Source organism: Canis lupus, chromosome 10 (assembly GCF_011100685.1).
Source record: "Canis lupus familiaris isolate Mischka breed German Shepherd chromosome 10, alternate assembly UU_Cfam_GSD_1.0, whole genome shotgun sequence".
Taxonomy (NCBI): Eukaryota; Metazoa; Chordata; class Mammalia; order Carnivora; family Canidae; genus Canis; species Canis lupus.
This window is the reverse complement of record NC_049231.1, coordinates 31,959,598-31,979,279: the sequence shown is the minus strand read 5'-3', so window position 1 is coordinate 31,979,279 and position 19,682 is coordinate 31,959,598. Positions and strand designations below refer to the sequence as shown.

Sequence of the window (19,682 nt, the reverse complement as noted above, 5' to 3'; positions counted from 1 at the left end):
TCTCAGGAGACTCACACTCCAGTGGAGGTGACAGACCCAGGAAGAGATGCTGTAAAAGCCACACACAGTCCTGCCGTCACCATAAAGGAACCAAGCTCCGCTCCCAGGTGGGGACTGTCTCGTTCCCCTTGCTAATTCTGCACAGGCCTCACCCAGGCCTCGGTGCACACTGGTATGTGATAAATACCTGCTGACTTGAACTGAACCACGTACAACTTTAAAGCAACAAACCTGGAGGTTTCAGCATCACTGGGTTACTACAGGGTCAGTACTTACCGTCCACGGCACTCTGGTATGTGATAAGTACCTGCTGACTTGAACTGAACCACGTACGACTTTAAAGCAACAAACCTGGAGGTTTCAGCGTCACTGGGTTACTACAGGGTCAGTACTTACCGTCCACGGCACTCTGGTATGTGATAAGTACCTGCTGACTTGAACTGAACCACGTACGACTTTAAAGCAACAAACCTGGGGGTTTCAGCGTCATTGGGTTACTACAGGGTCAGTACTTACTGTCCACGATTCCAAAGCCCTCGCCTGTCCTGTGATTGGCTGGGCTGCACCTCTTCACATGTGAGAGGCTGCCTCAGATACTCAGATCTAAGCACTAACTGGGCAGGACCTCACTCTCATCCTCACAGTAACCCTATGGGGTAAGTACTACTGTCCCCATTTTGCATGTGAGGAAGGAGAAGCACAGGCAGGTTGAGTCATGTTTCTGAGGCCACGCAGCTTTAAGCGGGAGAGCTGAGATTTGAAATCAGCTCATCTGACTCTGGAGTCTGCGGTCAACTATGCCGCCACATTGCCTGGAGGCCCACGTGCTAATATCTATATCTATTCAAAATGCATTTCTCCTTTGATCCAACAACACACTTGCTGGCATCTCTGCAGCTGAGCCTGTACATCTGAGAAACAGTGCGTGTGCAAGGTTATTCACTGCAGCCTTCTCTGAAAGAGCAAACCAAATTTCCATTTGTGGTGGAGGAGTTAGATTACAGTACAACTAACTAGACGGCGGCGTATGATACAGCTGTGGAAAGGAAAAAAAATTCAGTGAATTGATGGAAGAGCTTTAGGATTTATTGTTAAATGTAAAAAGCAGGAGAAGAGGGTGGATAGTAAGTAAAACCATTTGTAAAAAGTGTGTGTGGGGGGGAAGGAACCAATACATATTTTTGTATTTGTGCAAGGAGATGTTGGGGAACACCCAGGGACCTAACCGCAGTGGTCACCTCTGGGGAGCAGGGGCCACGAGAGCACCAGTCAGGAACAAAGTGGGAGGAAGGGTTTTCACTGGATAGCTTTGATATGGTTAATATCGTCTAGATCTTTGGGCCATGTGAATGTATCACCCGTCCGAACACATGGTTAGCCCGATCCGTGGACTGGATGCCCTGTGTTCAATCCTAGCTCTTCCGCTCACCAACAGTGGGAACTTTGGACATTTCCTCCTCATTTGTAAAATGTGGATAATAAGAGTTACTAACTCCTAAGCTTGTGAGAATTAAAAAAAAAAAAAAAAAACCCGACTACGTGAAGTGCTTGGCACGTGGTAAGTGGACAAGGGATGCTGGGAGTAAGACTCTGCTTATCAACATTAGTGCTTGGCAGGGAAGGAAGGGAGGGGCTTTCCCAGGAAAACACATCTGGGACCTCTGGGAGCTCGAACCGAGTGATAGGCTTGAGTGGAAAGGGGATGAGCATGTGTGTCGTGATGGGTCGTCCACAAACGTGGCATGACAGGAACAGTCCCTCCCGTCCCTGGGGTCTAGCCTTTTGAACATGGCTTTGCAGGTCCTCCTGCCACAAGTCTTCAACCATGGAAGTTGCTTTGACTAAAAGCATGAGGTGGGATGAAGTGACATTGTGTGGCTTCAAAGCTGGGCCTCAAGAGGCCTTAAAGCTTCCACTTTTGTTCTTTGGGAACAGAATTCTACCCTCTGAGGTAGCGGGGCCCACCCTGCTGGAGCCTGTGGCCCATGGAGAGAGGGGCCCAGCAGACAGCAGATGTGTGTGTAAGGCCCTCTTGGACCATCCAGCCCCAGTGAAGATGCCAGATGACTGCTGCCATATGAATGATCCCAGGAGAGTAGGGTTGCTAGATTTCATAACTAAGAATAGAGGATACCCACTTAAATCTGAATTTCCGATAGAAAAACAAAATACTTTTGGTTTAGCATAAGAATACTTTTTTTAGTATAAGTATATCCCATGCAATGTTTGAGAATATACTTATACTCAAAATTATTCATCACTTCTCTGAAATGCAAATCTAACTGGACATCCTGTATTTTATCTGGCAACTCTACAGGAGGGACTGGCACAAGAATCTCCCAGTTGAGTCAAACTCAGAATAAATGGGTGAACCAAAAACTTACGAACAAAGAAAATGGCTATTTTCGTAAGCTACTAAGCTACAGGGAGGTTTGTTACGCAGAAAGAGATAGCTGGTGCATGAGTATCTGGAGGATCGTGGGGGGAGCTATGCTCTCCTCGGACCTCCTGGGCCCTGGCGGCCACACCCAAGTCCATCCTTGAGGCCTCCTATCCACTTAAAATGTGGGTGAGGCCTCAGTGGGTCCTCCTTCGTCCTCTGAGTCCTTGCCTTGAGTCTACCAGGCTCTGCCCACACCCCATCTCCACCGTCTACCCTGCCCAACCCCAGAGCACTTACTTGAGATGAGGTTGTGGAGGTGCTGGCTTCTTGGACTCTTCCCCCTGTTGGGAGGCACTGCGGCCTTGAACGGGGGGCCGGGGCTGGGAGGTGAGGAGAGCGCCTGGTTTGGAGGCCTGGTTTGCAGAACTGCCACTGGATGCCCGGGACAGCTGTGGAGAGCCGGGTGATCGCTGCTGCGGAGACCCAGATGGGGGGCTCAGGGGCTGCTGGCCTTGCGGGGAGAGCCTCTGCTGGGATGGGCTTCCAGATCGCGCAGGCTGCGGGGATGGAGTTTGGCGAGGGCCCCCTACAGGGCGAAAAATTATTATGTTCAAGTTTTTCTTAAGATTAACACGGCGGTGCACAAACATATCACGGATGTTCATTACAGTGGTGTTTGTAGCAGTGAAAAGCTGAAAACAGTATAAACGCCCCATCGAGGAAGTGGTCAGCAACACTAAGATCTGTCATAGGATGGAATACGCTGTGGCCACCATCGATGACGGCACAGTAAGTGACGTATAGGACCACTGACAGCACGTGCTGAATGTGCACCGGGAACAGAAAAGGCAGCTTACAAAGGAGCACGTACAGCTTTATTCCATTTTAGCACCTACGTATATAGTCATATAAAAAATAAAGACTGGGAAGTTGTCTACCCAAACCAGTGAGTCTCTAACTTTAATGTGCGCACGAATCACTGGGGATCTTGTCAAAATACAGGTTCTGATCCAGTAGGTCCGGGACAGTGTTGTGGATCAAACTGTGTCCCCTCCACCTCTCACCCCTCCATTCTTATTTTGAAGTCCTCACCCACAAGGTGACTGCATTTGGAGACTGGGCCCTAAAGGAACTAATTATTGTTAAATGATGTCATAGGTAGGGCTCTCATCTAATAGGACGGGCGCCCTTAGAAGAAGAGAGAGACCCCAGGGGCCACACAGAGGAAGGACCACGTGAGGACCCAGTGAGAAGGTTCTGTCTGCAAGCCATGGAGAGAACTTCCAGCCCTATTGGCACCTTGACCTTGGACTGCCATGACTGAGAGAGGATAAACGTCTTTTGTAGAAGCCACCTCATCTATGGTATTTGCTATGGAGCCCGAGCACATGGCTACTGGCAGGCTCTGGGTTCTGCATCTCCAACAAGCTCCCCGGGGATGTCTCCACTCTCTGCACTTTGAGAAGTGAGCCACAGCTTGATGGTGACCAAAGTGGTGGGGTTAATTCTCTTCCTTTTGCTCATTGATGTTTTCCACATTGAAGATGTATGACTTTTGGGGATCCCTGGGTGGCTCAGCAGTTTAGTGCTTGCCTTCGGTCCAGGGCATGATCCTGGAGACCCGGGATCGAGTCCCACATCGGACTCCCTGCATGGAGCCTGCTTCTCCCTCTGCCTGTGTGTCTCTGCCTCTCTCTCTCTCAGTCTGTTGTCTCTCATGAATAAATAAATAAAATATTTTTAAAAAAGATGTAGGACTTGAAACAATGGATTATTCCTTACTTTTTGATAGCTCTTTGAACTTTTCTAAGAACTTTCAAAGGCAGTATGTCATTCGATCTAGAGAGAGGCTGGCAGGGAAGATGCCATCCTTCTCGTCACGGAGAGGTGGACACTCAGCCTCCTCAAGGTCTCTCAACTACAAGCGGCAGCCACAGGAAGCTCACAAGGGCCGTGGCTTCTCCCTCCCCCTGCCCGGAGTGTGTAGCATCATGAGCTTGGGGACAGTTTAGCTGCCCCGGGAATGACCTTGAGTGTGACTTCCGCTCACCTGCCCTCCACAGGTCTAACTGAGCACACACTACGTCATCCCTAGCCTAGGGCTGGGCAGCCTGGCAGTAGCACTGTGGTTAGGCATCATCCCCATAAATGTCCCCAATTTTGCAAAGAAGCTGAGTCCCAGACATACTGTGACTTGCTCAAGCTGTCACTTCTAATAAGGGGAAGAGCCAAAATTCAAACCTAGATCTCTTTGACTCAAAAGCTCTGTTTCATTTTCTCGTTCTTCCTTAAAAAAAAAAAAAAAAAAAAAAATCCCAAACCCAAATAACTATGCCATGCAGGGCTGCCCCGAAGCCTCACATCTTTGTGCAAATGAAGGAAAGCTGCTCTCCTGTAGGGGTGGCAGCTCTGAGCCCGGTGCAGGAGGAGCTGGGCCTAGACTTCAGCTGACCTTTGCTCTCAGACGTCATCCCAGCCAGCACATGTGCCGAGGGCACAACCTGCATGTCTGGTGGCCCTGACACCATACTGGCACCAGGAGCCCCAGGTCTTGACTCCAGTCTTGCATTACCTTGCTATGTGACCATGAGTAAGTCACTTTTCTCTGTGTTTCTGGGCCCTTGTTTGTAAAATGAAGTCCTCAGACCAGCCACTCAACATTCCTTCCAAAGCGAACGTTCCTGAGAGCCGGTGCAGCACTTTCTACGCTGGACTGGGTGGCGGCACCGATTCAGCAACTGGTTGTACGTGGCCTTGATCTGCTGTGTGTGGCTTTCCTCGCTGTCTGTCCTGGTGGCTTGGAGGGCCCGGGGTTCTCAAACCCAAACACCGATAGGACCAGCAGGGACATATGTAAATGAAGCTGGCAAGTGTCCGAAAAATCATTTGGCTTTAAATTTTTTTCCTTGAGATAAAAACATAGTTGAGACAACTCTTTCTCTAAAGAGGTGCAAGTAAAGAAAATGTCTGCTGGGGACAGTTTCTGGAAAGGAACGCAGGCGTCTGGCTTCCAGAGCTTCTGCTCTGTCGCGAGAACCTGCAACCAAGATATTTGTGCAAGAGCTCCTGACTTCTAAATGCTGGCCTACTCTTCTGTGTTTTTAACCCACTTCCAGTCAAAGCAAACCTCTGTTTTCTACTTTTATCTCAAGTCTTCCCGTCCCCCCACCCCTATCCTGGGGCCAATTACATCTTGGAAAATCTGGATCCTCATTCATTCAGTTAGTAACTATTTGTCGAGTCCCTCTTAGACACCCGGGCTTCCTCAAGGGACACTCATTTCTTTCAGCATCTTGGCAAAGCAAACAATTCAGTATTTTTAATTTCAGCACATACAAAAACCCATTAGCTTATATATAGAAAGTATTTGCCTAAGCACAGGATCGGTGCTAAAAAATTATGAGGTTTGTTAAAAGAAAACTTCACTTTTCACGGTGAGTTCAAACAAACAAGTTAACAATGTGATCCTGTTATTTCGGGAACTCAATGAAAGCGTTGTTCTTTAATTAGCTTTGTTATTTTTAATCTGAATGTTAATTCAATGAGCGTTTGCTTTAATTATCTTAATTGATTTTAAATCGATTGTTTTTCAACTCACTAAAAGTGTGTTTAGCCTTACGTCCTGTAAAATAATATCTCTTTATCAAGCATGTCTGTACTCTGGTCCGGAGAGGAAACCAGAATACAGTAGCTCTCTGTTTTAAAAGTGCTCTGTTCAAATGTGTTTTAAAAAATAAGTCCTGGGGCAGAGCGGGAAAGGAGACGGCAGGGCAGAGGCACAGCCAGGAGCCTGGCAGGGGGATGAATAAATCATTTTTGAACATTTATAATGATAGAATTACCGCCAGGCGGGAGCAGGGCACTGGGGCTGCTTTATAAGGATTGTTAATGGTAACAATCATTAAGAACAACATGTGTGTTTTAATTGTTAGTAAGACACACGTTATTGATAATAAGTTTCTAACAGTAAAAGTTATATAGATAGTTATTCCTAGTAAACTATTAGTAGGAAGAGCTAGCACCTCCTGGGCGTCACCTCCGTGCTGTCACCTTGCTAGCTGCTTCACCTGCATGGCCTCACGGTGGCCTCCCCATAACCACACAGGGCAGTGGTTCTATCACCTGCGGGACACAGGCTCCGAGAAGCCCTGTAACTTGCCCAAGACCTTAGGGTACTCACATGCGGAGGAGGGTTCATAAACACGCTTATCTGCCTCAAGAAGAATCCTGCCGTCCATGTACATGGTTATAGAAGTTAGGCAGTTCCCTTTTCTTAAATACTTTCTGCCTTTTTTAAAAAAGATCTTATTTACTTGTTTGAGAGAGAGAGAGAGAGAGAGAGAGAGTACACAAGCTGGGTAAGAGGCAGAGGGAGAGGGAGGAGCAGGGAGCCCAATGTAGGACTCCATCCCAGGACCCCAGGATCATGACCTCAGCCGAAGGCAGATGCTCAACCACTGAGCCTCCAGGAGCCCCTACTTTCTGGCACACATGAGAAAGATGGATGGGGTACTTTATCTGACACCTGTGGAATGGGAAGCCATTAAATGCCCAGGGTCAAATTTTTCCCCAAGAAACAATGAATATATCATTTTAATAAAAGCGATTAGAAAGGCCAGAGCATGAGATTAATGCTTTTTTTTTTTCCCCTGATAGGTTCTAAGCAGATTCTTAAAAAGATCGCTGTGAAACCCCCTGGCGGGGCTTCTTGATGCAGAGCTGCCTGGAAGCTCCAAGGTGGTGCTAGAGCAGTGAGCGCGCACCTGGAAGGTTCTGGCTGCGAGTGAGCGCTGTGGCGAGTTTCCTCCCCAGGCCCTCGTGGGAGAACCCTCAAGCGGCGACATTCCGTAAGAAAGTTAGTTATTGCCACGGCTTCATCCTGTCATCGCTAGTCTATCCGTTCTCTATTAAACGGTGGCATTTACACAGTAATGCCGGAATATTTTTTGAGGGAGAATTTCCATCGACAAGGTCTTATATCATGTTCTGCGTTTCTCTCTTTCTCACTCTGGCTGGTTGGCTCATCAGTCCATAAACAGGCGCCACTAGGGGCTAAGAAACACTTTCTCAAAGATCTAAAAGGCCAGACTTATAAACCTGCATTTTCTTGCTGTGTTTCCTTGGGCAAAGCCTCAATGTGCACCTTAGTAGAAAGGAAATACTGATGTTTTCACTGTGGAGTGACTGGGAGACAAAAAAAAAAAAAAAAAAAAAGGAAGGAAATAGATGGGGAAGTCCCTCGCCCGGTGCCTGGCATGCTGAGGTGCTCCGTGAGTTCTGTCTTCCCGTCCTTCCCTCCCGAGTGGAAGGGGGTGACACACATCCCAGTCCCATTCGCTCTGCACACAGAGTACACGCATTCTGTGGCTACACTATTAAGGTGGATTTTTCCCGAGTGCCCTCTGGAGACCACACACGGACTCCTTGGGGCATTTAAACATCCTCCCTGTATAATCTCTCTGGGTGACTTGTCCTGGCTCTTACCTTGTGTGGGCGGGCGTGGCTGGGGCTGTCCAAGCGGAGGCCCCAGCTGGGCTGGCCCTGGGGACTTTGCTGGTTTAGTCTGTGGAGCCTAGAGCAGGAGAGGAAAGAAACCTGTTGTGATGCCACAGCCACCTGCTTCCTCAGAAGGCAGGATTCATTAAGATCTTGTTATCACAGAGGTGAACTTATATATGGTGCATAATTCTTAAGAGTACACACCATCGTGACTTTTTTTCATGTGTATATGTCTGGGTAGCCACCACCCAGATCAGGACAGAACATTCCAGCAGAGAAGGCTGCCCCATGCCCCTTCCCAGCCCACAACCCCCTCAAGTATGACCATCATTCCCACAGCTATTATGATAGATTTGTTTTTTGGGGGAAAGGGGGAGGGGAGCAGGTTTGAGACTTGCTTTTCCATAAAACTAGGAGCTAGCAAATTCTGTGGAGAATGATCTGGTAATTTATGCTGAGGACCATGGAATGGAGGAGCTGTGTGGGAGCTTGTGGAGGTTGGGGAATGGAGAAACAGAAGACACAATAGTGTCTATTGACTGGTGCTCTGGGAACACACAAAGGGCATGTGTGTACACACATCTGTGCATGCACGCACACAACCATACACACATGGCCACACACACCCGCTGCTCCCTGCTCAGGCCCAGCATGGAGGGCACAGAAGGGACAACTGGCTTCTCATGCTAATGATCTCCCGAGTGTTTTCCCCCATGACATGGAAGGAGGGAGGTCTGAGAGCCTCCCAAAGCCCCTGTCTGGTTGGAGCAGGGGTGCAGGCCCTCACGCCAACCTCCACCTGCACCCCATTCCTGTCTCCCCAGGGAGGTGCCATTCTAGGGGCATCTCCTTTGATTCCGAGGGACTCCTCATTTCTGGACAGCCTGGCATTTCTCCCGGCCACAAAGTCTCCTGTGTTCCCGAGAACCTTACCCAAGGCCTCAGTGGTGAGGGCACAGTGCCCCCGGGTAGGAGGAGTTGGCTCATTTTGGAGACAACCAGGTCGGCCATCAGCTGTCTGTCCTCTTCCACGTGCTCGCCAATCAAGGGCATTGAGCTGTCCATCACCTGTGGGAGAGAAAGGAGGCCCGAGGGAGCCCCAGCAAATCCAAATCGCAAATCGCTAGCGAGGTCCAGGAGGGCTGGCTCAGGGCTCAGCACAGAAGTGGCCGCTGGGTGGCGGTGTTCTCCAGCCAACCTGGTCTCGGCCTTGGGCTGGGTCTGCTCCCCTGGAGTCACCCAAGTCCCCGCAGTTCTGTCTCAATCAACTCTCTGGCTTCGCTTCAATTCAACCTCCATTTTTTGGGCTACAGAAATGTGACCAAGGGCCAGCGAGCCTTTGCTGACCTTTTCTGCTCTTTTCTTGGGGAAGCCGGTCTCTGCCCACTCCTTTCCCACCTTGGCTCCTACCCAGGCTTGGGGCTGACCTCTGGGCCACTGGTCCAAGGTCAAGGTTTTCCACAAAGCCAGAAGCAGTGAAGGGTGGGGGGTGCTCAACTTGGACCAAAAATTGATATGGGCTGCAGTTGGCCCTGGGTTCAGAGAGAAGCAGCCTGTCCTTGGGGCCTCTGGCAGAGCCTATGCCTGCAGAGAAACTCCGTCCACAGGTAACAGCCTGTTTCTCAAAGGAGGCAAAGTACTCATGCTGGGGGGTGGCTCCTGAGAGATCATATTTGCTCAACCTGCTCTTTTGGCAGGTGGAGAAACTGAGGCCTAGGGATGGGAGGGGACTCAGCCAAAGTCACACAGGCCAACCGTGCACGTGCATGGGCAGCTGTAGAAGGTGTGGAGTGGAGCATGGCCCAGACAGACACTCTCTCCTCCGCCAGATTCCAGCCTGCTCACCTGCCCCGGCCACCAAACACATGGCCTTGTTTCCCCTCCTCCAGGCTCTGGACTTACCAGGCTCTGTCTTCTGACCAGGTCCCTACCTACACCCATTCCCTCTGCTCACTCTTCACTTAACTCCTTCTTGTCCTCTGGAAACACCCAGCTAAGCCCTTCGTCTCCCTCTGAGCAACTTCTAACCAGCTGCTCAGCCGCACTCCCGCCTTGGGGAGCTTACCCAGGGGAGTGCTGACCTCTCCTGTTTCCCTGTGTCTCTCAACCAGACTCTAAGTCCTTGGGTCAGGGATGCACCCTGGGTCCTGATCAACAGATATGCCCTCAATAACCCCTACGATGGAAAAACGAAGGTCCTTGCACTGAGTCCTGCTTGTGATGATCAGGACACTGTGTGCGCTATGTTTTATTAAGCACTGATTACAGGCCAGGCACTGTTCCAAGCACTGGGTGTGGATGATCTTATACAAGTCTCAGAAGAGCTCTTGGAGGCAGGCACCACTATTATCTTTATCAAAATGATGAGGAAGGTGAAGACATCAAACAAGTAGTAAATTCGAGAACACGTGACTAGCAAGCCACAGTCCTTCCATTTCTCACCGAGCACTGAAACAGCTCTCTGTGGTGAAAACTGGGAACAGAAACCTGGAATCCAAGCCTGTGTTCTGCTACAGACTTGCTGTGTGATGTTGGGCAGGTCACTCTTCCTCAATTGTAAACTGAGGGCCTTAGGTGGCTGGGAAACCCAGCTGGGGCACCTAGGGGTCCATGTGTCCAAAGCACCCACTGTGGTTGGGAGGCTGGAAAGCAAACTCAAGGATGTGAATGTTGATTCCAGCCTGGTCCTGAGCGCTGTCCTCAACCCTAACTCCTCGTGGGCTGGGCCTGAGTCCCTGGCATCCCAGCTCTCTGTGCCCGGCACACCAACAGCCTGCTGGCCTACGTGGGCTGAACTGGGTCGTAACCGTGGAGTCTGTCTACGTGGACACACGCCTGTCCTCCTCTCCCTGCCCCTGCCCACCGTTGTCTGCTCTGGTCTCTGTTTCCTACACTCCCTGCAGTGGAAAACAGCCACTGCGAGGAACCTGAGGTCAGAGCAGTTTCGAATCCCCGTGGTGGACAAAGCCAAAGGAAGTGGACACTCTGGTCTCCCCAGGGAGATATTTTTCCAGTGAGCAATGTCATTCCCTGGACAGGCCATGGAGGGCAAGTTCAAGGGTCTTTCCCCTGAGTATTTTACTGTGAGGATCATCACAAAACATGTCATACAAATTTTATGTTCTCACCACAGAGGTGGCTGAAGAAAACAGTATTTTTGGATCTCTTCTGCTGTTTTTTTCCTCACTGGGGAAAAAATACCTTTTATCTTCCTGGTAGCAAGTTCCTCATCTCCCTTGACCCCACTGTAAACCCAAGAGCAAGGGAAACAGCTCTGCAATGTTTCTGAGAGAAAAAACAGTCTGAAAAGTCATCTTTTTTTTTTTTTTTTTTCTGGAACATTTTGAGAAGATGTTTTCTTGTTTTTTAAAGTACAAAACCACTAATTTTGCTTTTTTTTTTTTTTTTTTAATGTAAGAGGTCCTTCATCCCTGACCCTCTGAATGTTTGGAGGCAGGGAGCCTAGGCCTACAAATACAAAGGTTGAGAAAACTCAAATAGGCAGGAGCTCTTGGGGGCAGAGAGAATGGAAGGGAGAGGAGGCTAAACTCGGGGGTGTGTGTGTGTGAGGGGGGAGCCAAGGAGCCCTTCCTCCATGATGGCTGTCACCTCTCTGGATGGAAGCTCTAGGAGGAGGGTCCCGGCCGCCATGGTTGCTGCTGAGTCCCCATCTCCTGGCCTGGAGCCTGGCGCCCAGCACCAGGACTGGTTAGTGAAGGCTGGATGACTGCATGTGTGCCACAGCTGTGTCCGTGTCTGCTGGTCCCTGTGAGGACATGTAGGTGTAGCAGGGCCAGGAGGGGTCTCAAGAGATGCAAGACCTCAGGCAGGAAGGCCCTTGGTCCGTCCCTGGTCCAAAGCACCCAGGGCATCCTCAGGAAGGCTGGGCACCCACTCCTCTGGGATGCAGCCTGCCTCTCTCTGGCTCAGAAGCAAGTGTGCAGGCCAGTACTGCTCCTTTGAGAAGGTGTCCTGGGGGAGGGGGCAGGGGTGGGGGTGGTTTCGGCTATGGTAGCAGCCAGAGGGAAGTGGTTCCTGGACTTGAGATGAGAGCTATATTCCAGAGCAAGATGGAACCTGCAAATACAGATGCAAGTCCTCCTGGGAGCTTTCTGGCCTCTCTGGGGAGGGACGGTGTCCGCCCTGGATCCTTCCCGACACCTCCGTGGTGGCCACTCCCTGGGCAGGAGGCTGCTGCTCTCCTGGGTCAGCCACAAAAAATAGCAGGGCCCCCACCCACAGAGTCACCGGTAGTGCTGCGCTGGGGGTCCTGGGGAGTGGCGTAGGCACGCAGGCCCGGGGACTAGCTGGCTCCTGTGGTCGCCCAGCCATGTGCTTCCCATTAGCCGCCTACAGCCTGGGAGGGGGCGGCCACAGGGCTCTCCCTCACGTGTCTTGGCCTTGTGTCAGCACCACCCATCCGCTGGGGTTTGAAGGCCACAGAAGGGGAGCCCGGGAAGGGGTTGCGGGGGCAGTGTGAACACGGAGATGTGCAGTTGGGGGGAGAATGGGGACTCTGAGGCCATAGGGGCATTTTCAGGGGAGGGCAGTGGAGAGCCAGAGCTGCGGGGGGTGGGGTAGAGAGATGGGGCAGGGAGAGGGTTTGGGGTGCAGAGGAGGACTGTGGGACCAGGAGGCCTGGTGTGGGGGGCAGTCCTGGAGGAGACAGGGGGACTGTGGGGTCGGGGGGCAGGGAGCATGGACAGGAAGCTGGCAGGGGAAGGAGAGTGGGGATTAGAGGTAGATGGGTAGGGACAGTCCTGCTGGCAGGGGCAGCGGGCTGTGGGCCTGGGAGAGGCATGGGCTGTAGGTGGGTCGTTGGGGAGATTCTGGGACCCTCAGCTCCTCTGCAGCATCTCTCACAATTCTAATTCCCTCCGTCTTTTGTTCCATTCCTACCCCTGCAGCGCCGTGCTCCCTGTCCTAACTTTCAGTGTCCTCCATGACCCGTTTATCATCCTTCTTCCTCACCAGCCTGTACACCCCATGTCTGTCTGGTTCACAGTTCTGTCCCCAGAACCACACCCCTGCCTAGCCCCGGGGAACCCCAAGGACAGGTCTGTTGAATGAAGAGGAATCTCTGCACGGTGACTAGGGAAGTGTGCCCTCCTGACACACTTGGACACAGAAAATTTAAGAGGCCCAATGGCACAGATCTTGCTGACTCATGGACTGATGCTCCCCACCCCCACCATCCTTAGGCCCACGGGTTGTCAAACTGCCTGTCGGAACACAGATGCTCTAGATGCTGCCGAGGATGGGGATGGGGAGGTTTGTGAGGGCGGTGGGTGAGAAGCCTCTGGGAGCCGCGTGTGCCCAGGCCATGGGCCAGGGCACGGCCGACCACGCTGGAGCCCATGGGTGGATTCTGTCCCTCTGGCATGCCCACCCAGAGGCTGGACCAGGCCAGGAGGACCTCCTGCTTCAGCCCTCACCTCAATGATGTAATCTCTGCCGTCCTTGCTGTGGACCGCCTTGACAGCGCAGATGTCCAGGCCGCCAAACATTTCTGAGCAGCTGTCCACCCACAGCCTGTACCTGCAGGGACGGAGAGATAGACTGTGAGTGTGGGGGGAGAGCGCAGGAAGGGGGAGCAGAGGGAGAGAGAGAGGTGGAGACAAAGAGACACAGGGAGACACACAGACAAACAGGCCATAGGACAGTGACACGTGCACACATCCAGAAACAGAGAGAGGTGGTCAGAAATAACAAGAGACAGAGATGCAGCGAGAGAGACAGAGACACAGAGGGAGACAGAGAGGCAATGGGAGGGACAGAATGGGGTACAAGCAAAGGCAGAAACACGGATGGGCAGAGAGAGAGACAGAGAGACTAGCAAGGGAGGCAGGAAGCCGGAGAGAGGAAGGGAGAGGAGCAGAAGGAAGGAGAGGAGGGAGAGATGTCAGGGACCCGGCCATGGCAGGGCCATGTTGGCTCCACAGAGCTTGCCCTGCCTCCATCCGGAGCCATCCTGAACACCCAGCCACTCCTGCGGCCCTTTCCCTTGGGAAAGCTGCTGGAAGGGCTCAGAATCCCTCCCAGGCCACCCTCCAAGCCCCAGTGAGCACGCTAGACAACAGCCTGCGGGGGACAAAGGGCGCATTCTGCCCTGAGCCTGGGGCGGGCAGGCCGGGGAGCCTGGCAGGCCGCTCTCCCCTCTGGGCCTGGCCCTCTGGACCCAATGCTTTTGTTCCCTTTCCAGCCACTTGATGGCTATAAGGTCAGTTTGCTTTGCAGGGGAAAGATCTCGACACTGGATTTTGACCCCACAACAAGGGGATGGTTGTATCTGGAGAAGTCTTCCCGGGCTTGCACTTGGCATCTCTTGTGGGGGCCGGACTTGGGAGTCACCGGGGACTTGGTGTCAATATTCTTGCTTCTGCCCTCACTCTCCAGGGTCACACAGGGCACGCCTGCTCTGAGATCTATTTGTGTCTCTGAGCGACAGGCCTAGAATGAGGAGAGGTCATGGCCGAAGTGCTCTTAGAACCAACCCTCTCATCTTAACCGCCAAGGCCCACTGAGGCCCAGAGATGGAGAGCAGTTTGGCCAGGTCACACAGCGAGACTGTAATACCCCCAGGATTACATAGATCTCCTGGCTCCTGGCTCTGGCTTTTTTCATTCAATTCTAACAGAGAGTGTGTGAGATCACAGAAGGAAAAGGAAGGATGAAAACTCATGCATATTCAGCAACCAACAGGTCCCAGGCCATCTGTGGGGGGTGACCCTTCATTCTCTAACCCCCACCCAACTCTGTCAGGAAGGTCTAACCCATCTTACTGATGAGGAGACTGAGGTTGAGAGAGCTTCACCAGCCACTGTGCTGGCCTCCAAACCTAGAATCTGTGTGATTCCACAGGCCAAGCAAGCGACCCTTCCTCTCAGTTGGGACACATGGCAGCCTGTTGTCCCTCTGCCTGGGAAACCAGTGACCTGGAGTCTTGCTACTAAAGTCCTCAATAATTTTGGGTAATCCTCTCCTTCTTGAAGCCTGTTTCCTTATCTGAAAAATGGGCAGGCCTACGTATGATTCTAGTTGTGTCCCAGAATCACCAGAGGGTAGAGCAAACAAACATAAACATACAGATTTGGGGGCCCTGCCCTATGCTAGAATACTCTCTATACACTTTTAAAGCTTCTCACGTGATTCTCATGTGCAGCCACACATGAGAATCTCTTTGGTCCTCAGAGTTCTAAGATCCCCCTGGGCTCTCTGACAGGGTCCCTGTATTTGGCAGTAGTGGCTCACAGCTGAGGCTCCTTCAGTTTAGGGAGGCCTGTGCCCTGAGACACACCCCTGAGTCAGGTTTCTTCTCAATGGAAGACAGAAGCCTGGACTAAGACCCAGAGAAAGCTGGTTTCTAGAGGCTGTTTGCCAATGATGAACTTCCAGAATACCTACTGGCTGTATCCATGGGGCACAGGTCCCCTTTCCCAGGGCCCAGGAAGGGGCTCCATGGATGGAGCAGGACAGGAAAGACTGGAAAACATGGGTCACGCTACCCCCTGCCCTAGCCAGGTGGGACTAGCACTGACCAAGCCACGTTGTTGGTTTTGCTGAGGGGTCAGGTTACCTGGCAAACAGGTAAGCCAGGTGGAAAAAGGAGCCAGGGCCTGTTTATGGGCCCCCAGAGAATTCCTCCCACTGTGGAGGTGGGATAGGTGAGCTTTGCTTCAGGCTTTGGGAATACTGTCTATGACTTTACAGAAGGGAAAGTGAATTCCAGACCTAAGTGGACCCTGGCCTAAGGCAGGCTCTGGCAGGAATGGCCCAAGAAACCTGGAGCTAGGATGTGGTGGCCTGCTGGGGACACTTGAGAGCAGTTCATGGGGCATCGCAGAAGGCTGGGCTCACATTCTGGAGAGGCCACAGAGAAAAGGACCACGGTGCCCCATGGCTGTTCACTGGGGGAAGGAAACGACTGCCTCAGACCAGATGATTCGGGTGGGCCAGGTAACAAGCACGCCCTCCCTGAGACTAGTTGATATAGGCGGGCTCCCAGAGGAAGGCGGCAGCTGCCACCAGGGCTGACAGGAAGGGAGGGCAGCCCCACCCTGCCACGGTGGCTGTGGGGTCAGGTACTGACCATCCCTCTCCCCGGCAGCACTCTAGTTGATCACCTCCGATTAACGGCTGAAGCGGTTCACAAAGATTAGTTAACTCGCCTCAGGTAACACAGCCTGGAAGGGACAGGACCACTCATTTTCATTCACATCCTGCTTCTTAGAGGCCCTGAGCCAGCAGATCATGAGGGCAGGGACCATGTCTGTCTTGTCTGCCACAGTTCCCCCAGGGCCTCACTCAACACCTGGCTCCCAGCTCCCGCTCAGCAGATAACCAACAAGGAAATGAAGGGATGCCTCCCAACTCCTACTCACTCTTTACAAGGTGATTGTGGAACCACGTCCTTCAGGAAGCCTTCTCTGACCTCACTCCTCCCTTATCTGCATTGGGTGCCCCTTCTCTGTGCTCCCCCTGCAAGCACCACAGCTCACTTCCACCCCAAAATACCACACTATGTCTCCTATGTTGACTGGGGAGCCAGGGGTGGACCTCTGTAGGTTTAGTCTGCACAACATTGATTTCCCTTCTTATTCCTTTTTGATGTTCGGTGGAGTCAAGCCTCCCCACCCCATTGCTGCGATAGCTGGCCCCAGGGCAATCTCCAATGGGTGGAGACAAGATGTAGGCCCGGAGCAATCTCACAGGTGCCGCTTCTGGGTCTAGTGATTGGCTCAGCAATGGTCATGTGACCCACAGCAGGCCAATCCATGATCAAGGCTCCCTTCCAGTCTTTGGTTGAGATGATTGGGAAAGAGAAGTTTTGTCCCTGCCCTCCTTGACATGGTCAGGATGGAAGTCTGGGGCCTCGATGGGCCACCAGATGAGCCCGCCGTGTGGAATGAAGCTAATGCAGAAGAAAGCTGAGCTGAGGTGTGTAGAATGAGCCCTAAAGCCTTACCTAGAGCTGCACCTCTGCAGTTTTCATTGCCACAAGCCAACCAATCTACCTTCTGTCTCTGATCAATGAGATTTGTGTTGTGATGGTTGGAGTGGACCCAGAGTCCTTGAAGGGAAAGGCTGGACCTTTTTTCATCTTGGCTCCTTTAGTGCTTGGCACAACATGGCAGGCAGTAGGCACTCAATAAATGTTCACCCAGCAGACCTGACCCCAAAGCACCACACTCCATGCACTCTTGTTGCATGCCAGCACACAGAGGTCACCAGGCACGCAGGGAAGCATGTGTGTGTGCTGCTGGCCTTGCGAGCAGGTGACTGGCCCTTCTTCAGGTGAAGAGAGTGCCCAGCAGTGCTGAAAGGCAGAGGGACCTGAGGGGCCTTCAGCCAGGGTGCACATACCACATTCATGACTCAGTAGAAATAACCTCTCCCTCCTGACACTGAGTTGAAAATATAAGTCTGAGAGAGGGATGGACATTCCAGTAGCCCTGGTGCCCTAATAAGGATCTTTTATGTACCTGTCAGAGCACAGAGGGGACTGGTAAGGACTCCCTGCTCTCTCTGCAATAGCTGGGCAGGGCTGGAAAGACCCCTGGACTTGGAGTTAAGACATCAGGGATCTACTCTCAGCTCTGTGACCCTGGACAAGTCACTTTCCCTCTCTGAACTTTCTTCTCTCATCTGTGAAGTGGGATTAACGTAACATCTACCCAGCAGGTTGCCGAGCAATCAACAGCTGACGTGCCTAGGAACGTGCTCTGTGGGTGGTGAAGCACTGGCAGGAGGGTGAGGCGGCACTCCTTACAGGCCTCTTGTGGTACTCCTCCCCCACCTCCTGCTGGGGCTGGTGCCACACCCTCTCACACCTTGTCTCTTACCTCTCAGTCATGGCCACCTGCTCCAGCATGGCAGAGCCTGTGTTGGCCTTCCAGTTTCCAGAGATGGATGTTCGCCTGTATCAGAAAAATAACACTGAGGGCATTAGGACCCCTGTCACTGCTCTGCTTTCCTTATTTGCTTTGGCTGTTAGGACGCTCCAATTCAAATACCTGCCTCACGTGCTGGTGTATATCATTAGGTACATGTCTGGTCCCCAGCTTTATTTGCCTGCTTTTATTTTCCTTTATGTTGATTATCTTATTTATTTGTTGGATCTTATGTATCTTTTTCTAGATTTCTTTGAGATCTAAAGATTTTTTTTTCATTTTTTTAAATTTGAATTCAATTAGACCGTATATAGTACATCATTAGTTTCAGAGGTAGAGGTCAGTGATTTATCAGTTTCATATAACACCCAGTGCTACATCACCTGCCCTCCTTAATTCCCATCACCCACTTACCCCCTCCCCTCACTCCACTCCCCTGCAGCAACCCTCAGTTTGTTTCCTATGATTAAGTGTCTCTCATGGTTTGTCTCCCTCTCTGATGACTTCCCATTCAGTTTTCCCTCCCTTCCCCTATGATCCCTTGCACCGTTTCTTATATTCCACATGAGTGAAACCATAAGATAATTGTCTTTCTCTGATTGGCTTATTTTGCTCAGCATAATACTCTCCAGTTTCATCTACGTCAATGTAAATGGTAGGTATTCATCCTTTCTGATGGCTAATATTCCATTGTATATATAGACCACATCTTCTTAACCATTCATCTGTCAATGGGCTCTTTCCATAGTTTGGCTATTGTGGACATTGCTTCTATAAACACTGGGGTGCAGGTGCCTCTAAAATTTAAATTTAAAAAATGTCTACACCATCAGATGAAATGCCCCAAGCTTTGGCCTCTTGTTTTTGAAAAGGAGAACCAAAGCAATAGAGCCACTCATGATTCTGGAATTCCTGGAGGGCTCCAAAATGTAGGAAAAATGACCCATGGAGAGAAGTGATCATTTTTTCATGGTGAAGGGCAGGAAGGCCTTCTGGCCTCAATACCCTCTCGGTTCGTCTTTCCTTTTCTGTTCCAGCAACACCAACCTCCCTTGCAGTGCTCCAATGCTATTGTTTTTTCCTATGTCAAGGCTTCTGCACACATTCTTCCCTTTGCCTGATTCAGTCTATGTCTCCATCTTTGCCTCCCTAAGGACTACTCATCCTTTACGTTTCATATGACATGTGACTTCCAACAGCCCACCTCCCCCAACAAGAGTAGATGCCCCTAAACCAATGTTTAGTAATGCTTATCTCACTTGGAAAGACTCCTTTAGTGTCCAGTCTCCCTAGGGCAGGGGAAATGTTAGACTCATCCCCTGTCCCCACGCTGTCCAGTGGGACCTGGCAAGTAGTAGATACCTAGTAACTAGCTACGTGCCTAGATACCCCTACGTGGGTAAGGGACTATATTAGGGGAAAAAATCAAGACAAATAATCTCCAGTGAGATTATTTGGATAATCTGGATTATCCAAATCCAGATATCTGGATTCAGCAAAGACTGAATGAGTGTAAGCAAAGTGGCAGAGGTAAAGTTTTTCATTTTATGGCCAAGGGAAGGCATGTAAGGGAAGGTATATGGTTGAGATTAAAGGGTGAAGTGGGAGAAATTGCTACACAAATATATCTTCTTAAAACAGAAAATAAATTGTATCTGAAAACAGCAGATGCTGAAAATAGATGGTGGCCAACAGGAGCTAGAATTGCTAAGGGGCGCAGTGATGTTGATAAGCTTTATGTCAGTTCAGTTCAGCCTAGCTTGATTCAATTCAATTCAGCAAACTCTCACTGGGCTGCTCTATGTCCTGGGTTTTAGATTTGTCTTGGTATGCAGAGATGACCCCATCCTAAGGCTGCTCATTACCTGGAAGGGTGGACCAGTTTCAAAGGAGTGAAGAGCTCTGGGAAA

The 19,682-nt window shown here is 51.1% G+C and overlaps 1 protein-coding gene across 3 annotated transcripts in view; it reads right to left on the bottom strand.

The window, feature by feature from the left end:
• SYN3 (synapsin III) overlaps positions 1–19,682 on the bottom strand; it is a 453,900-nt gene that overhangs the window by 6,442 nt on the left and 427,776 nt on the right. For all 3 annotated transcript variants that reach the window (XM_038550747.1, XM_038550748.1, XM_038550749.1), the window contains 5 exons: positions 17,725–17,799; positions 13,318–13,420; positions 8,816–8,950; positions 7,868–7,955; positions 2,681–2,969 (listed from right to left, as the gene is read on the bottom strand). In XM_038550747.1, coding sequence (XP_038406675.1) covers positions 2,681–2,969; positions 7,868–7,955; positions 8,816–8,950; positions 13,318–13,420; positions 17,725–17,799 — 690 coding nt within the window. The remainder of the gene's footprint in view (positions 1–2,680; positions 2,970–7,867; positions 7,956–8,815; positions 8,951–13,317; positions 13,421–17,724; positions 17,800–19,682) is intronic.